The sequence below is a fragment of the Carlito syrichta genome, unplaced genomic scaffold (genome assembly GCF_000164805.1).
Source record: "Carlito syrichta isolate Samal-C Ts95f unplaced genomic scaffold, Tarsius_syrichta-2.0.1 Scaffold311707, whole genome shotgun sequence".
NCBI lineage: Eukaryota > Metazoa > Chordata > Mammalia > Primates > Tarsiidae > Carlito > Carlito syrichta.
In genome coordinates, this window is record NW_007255803.1 from 429,765 (window position 1) to 432,458 (window position 2,694).

The 2,694-nt window shown below is 48.4% G+C and overlaps 1 protein-coding gene across 1 annotated transcript in view; it reads right to left on the reverse strand.

Annotated features, from left to right (window-relative positions):
- SEC24C (SEC24 homolog C, COPII coat complex component) overlaps window positions 1-2,694 on the reverse strand; it is a 27,290-nt gene that overhangs the window by 2,126 nt on the left and 22,470 nt on the right. The window contains exons 16-21 of the mRNA XM_021718009.1: window positions 2,249-2,419; window positions 1,646-1,742; window positions 1,399-1,544; window positions 1,035-1,173; window positions 782-900; window positions 504-683 (exon numbers count right to left, since the gene is read on the reverse strand). Coding sequence (XP_021573684.1) covers window positions 504-683; window positions 782-900; window positions 1,035-1,173; window positions 1,399-1,544; window positions 1,646-1,742; window positions 2,249-2,419 — 852 coding nt within the window. The remainder of the gene's footprint in view (window positions 1-503; window positions 684-781; window positions 901-1,034; window positions 1,174-1,398; window positions 1,545-1,645; window positions 1,743-2,248; window positions 2,420-2,694) is intronic.

Below are 2,694 nucleotides of genomic sequence, written 5' to 3' on the forward strand. Positions count from 1 at the left end.
CGGCCACTGCACTCCAGTCTGGGTGACAGAGTGAGACTCCAACTCAAAAAAAAGAAAACTACATCAGATAATATACATAAAAGCAAATAAATTGGTGTCAGACATAGATAGTATTAACCCTTTCTTTCCTCCTCCTCTTTTTTTTTTGAGTCAGAATCTCACTCTGTTGCCCAAACTGGAGTGCGGTGGCAAGATTACAGCTCACCACAGCCTTGACCTCCTGGGCTCAGATGATCCTTCTGCCTCAGCCTTCCAAGCAGCTGGAACTGTAGGCATGCACCACTATGCCCACCTAATTTTTTGATTTTTTTTTTTTTTCATAGAGGCGAGCTCTCACTATGTTGCCCAGGCTGGTCTCAAACTCCTGGGCTCAAGCAATTCTCCTGCCTTGGCCTCCCAAAGTGCTGGAATTACAGGCATGAGCCACGGTGCCTAGCCTCTTTCCTCCTCCTAAGAGGCCTTTTACCCAGTGCAATGTTTCATATTCCAACTATCGATCGCACCAATGGTAGGAGCCGAGGGTAGAAGAAGACATTGGTCTCAGCCACATCCATGGAGGTAACTAGCTGTCGGACATAGGCACGGTCATCAGTAGTGACTTCAGCTCCAGGCTGCAGGACATCACTCTTCAACACACAGTTCAGGTATACTGGGAGTAGCTTCATGCACTCAGGAAGGATCAACTAAGGAGTTTATCAAGATAAAGTCAGTGATCATGAGAAATCCCTCCCAGGTGCAAAAATGTATCCCAACAACCCCCAACTAAATATGTTTGCCCCACCTGTCCTGCAGAGGATGGGCTGGCACAGTTCTTTCTGTAACAAGCCAGGATCTGGGCACACTGGGTGATGAGAGTGTCACGAACAGCCTTCACAGGGCTGTTCAGGACTCCCCGGTATGCTGGACAAGAAAGGGAGATACAGTCACTGGCCAGTCACTCACTGCATGTGCTTTCCTAGCATCACACCTACCCGTTGACCATGCTGAACCTTTTTCTAAGCCCCAATCCCACCCTGCCCTGCCTCTACCCTCACCAGACTTGGCCATGTAGTTGATGAGTGTGTCAGTCTCACAGTTTCGATACAGATCAGCCAGCTGGGTGCAGCAGTTCAGGGCCAGGTTATGGATGCGGAGCCGACGCTGCCCTGCACAGCTGGTGTAAAGCAGGGCACACTAGGGGTAAGGGAGAAAGGGGGAACTCATACCCTCCCTCACAAAAGTCCTCTGAGAAACTGCCCCTTTGCTATATTATTAAGCTGGAAGAAAAATGAGCCTCTCTCCTGCTCACCCTCTTCTTCCAGTCCTCTCCACCCACTTCTCACCTTCTTCCCCAAAGCCTATTTATACCCAGTGAATGACACCTAACACTTCCACCCCACCCTTTCCTCTGCCTGCCACCTGTAGGAGAGCTCCACTCTCTTCATTGAGCCGATCATCATGCTTGAACTCCACAGTCACCGTCTTGTCCCCATCTAGCCCAGCCAGCTCCACATCTGTTGTGTTGCTCATATAGAAAGCGCCAAAGAAATCTACAGCACGGATACCTGAGGCCACATGGACAACGTCAGCTGAAGTTATGACAGGTCCCACATGCCTCCCTCCCAGATTTAGCCCCCTCACCCGCTCTTTCCCAGCCAGAACTGACCAGTGCTCGTCCGGACCCGCATCACAGCATCAAAGCCAACAACCTTCTGGACGTCACGACGCAGGTCACTCAGGAACCGCTCCTGGTCATGCTCCACCTGCAGTCCCCCAAGCCTAGAGTCACATCACTGACTACACATAGCTCATCTTGCAGACAATATCCCTGCACCCCTTCAACTCTACAAGGCTGCCTAATCATAATAGTAATAGTAACAATGAAGATGATGATGATGATATTGATGATAATAGCTTGTAAGCACTTACTACATGCCAGGTACCACACTGAGTGCTTTACATATACTTACTTAATTCTATAGACAATGCCTAATTAATAAGTATTAAAACCTAATTTTACAGTTGAAGAAACAAAGGAAGGAGTAATTAAGGAACTCATCCCAGGTCACAGAGCCAGAATATCAACCCACAACTGATTCCAAGCCCATGCTCCCAACTGCTTTACTCTTGCGGCTCACTTCTTGACATGATGTGATCTTCTCTTCCAACACTATTCCTATTAATGAGTCAGCAGCTAAAGAGTCACTCCACATGTAAACATATATTCCCTGCCCTGCTGCCACCTGCCATCCAGAATCCCACACCATACCTGAAAGCAAGAGTATTTGTAGACAGAGCCACCTGTTAGCTGGGGCACAACAGAGAGCGTGGCTACATCCACATACTGGTTAGGGAAGAGGAAGAGATCTACACAGCATCCTTGGGCCACACACTCTTTGGCCAGGTTCTGATAGGCACCTGTCTGAGGTTGGAACAGAATCTGGGGAGGAGCAGAAGAAAATGTTCAAATATCAGCTTTGTATATGAGAACTATGTATGTAATATGAGATATTCAAATACAGGTATGACTTCAGATCTACTTCCTAGGAGTTTGCAACAACAGAAAGTTTTCTAAAAGAAAGAGAGATGGAGCCGGGCTCGGTGGCTCAGCCTGTAATCCTGCGCCTTTGGAAGGCTGAGGTGAGTGGATTGCCTGAGCCCGTGGGTTCGAGACCCGCCTGGGCAGCGAGACCTCATCTCTACAATAAATCAAAA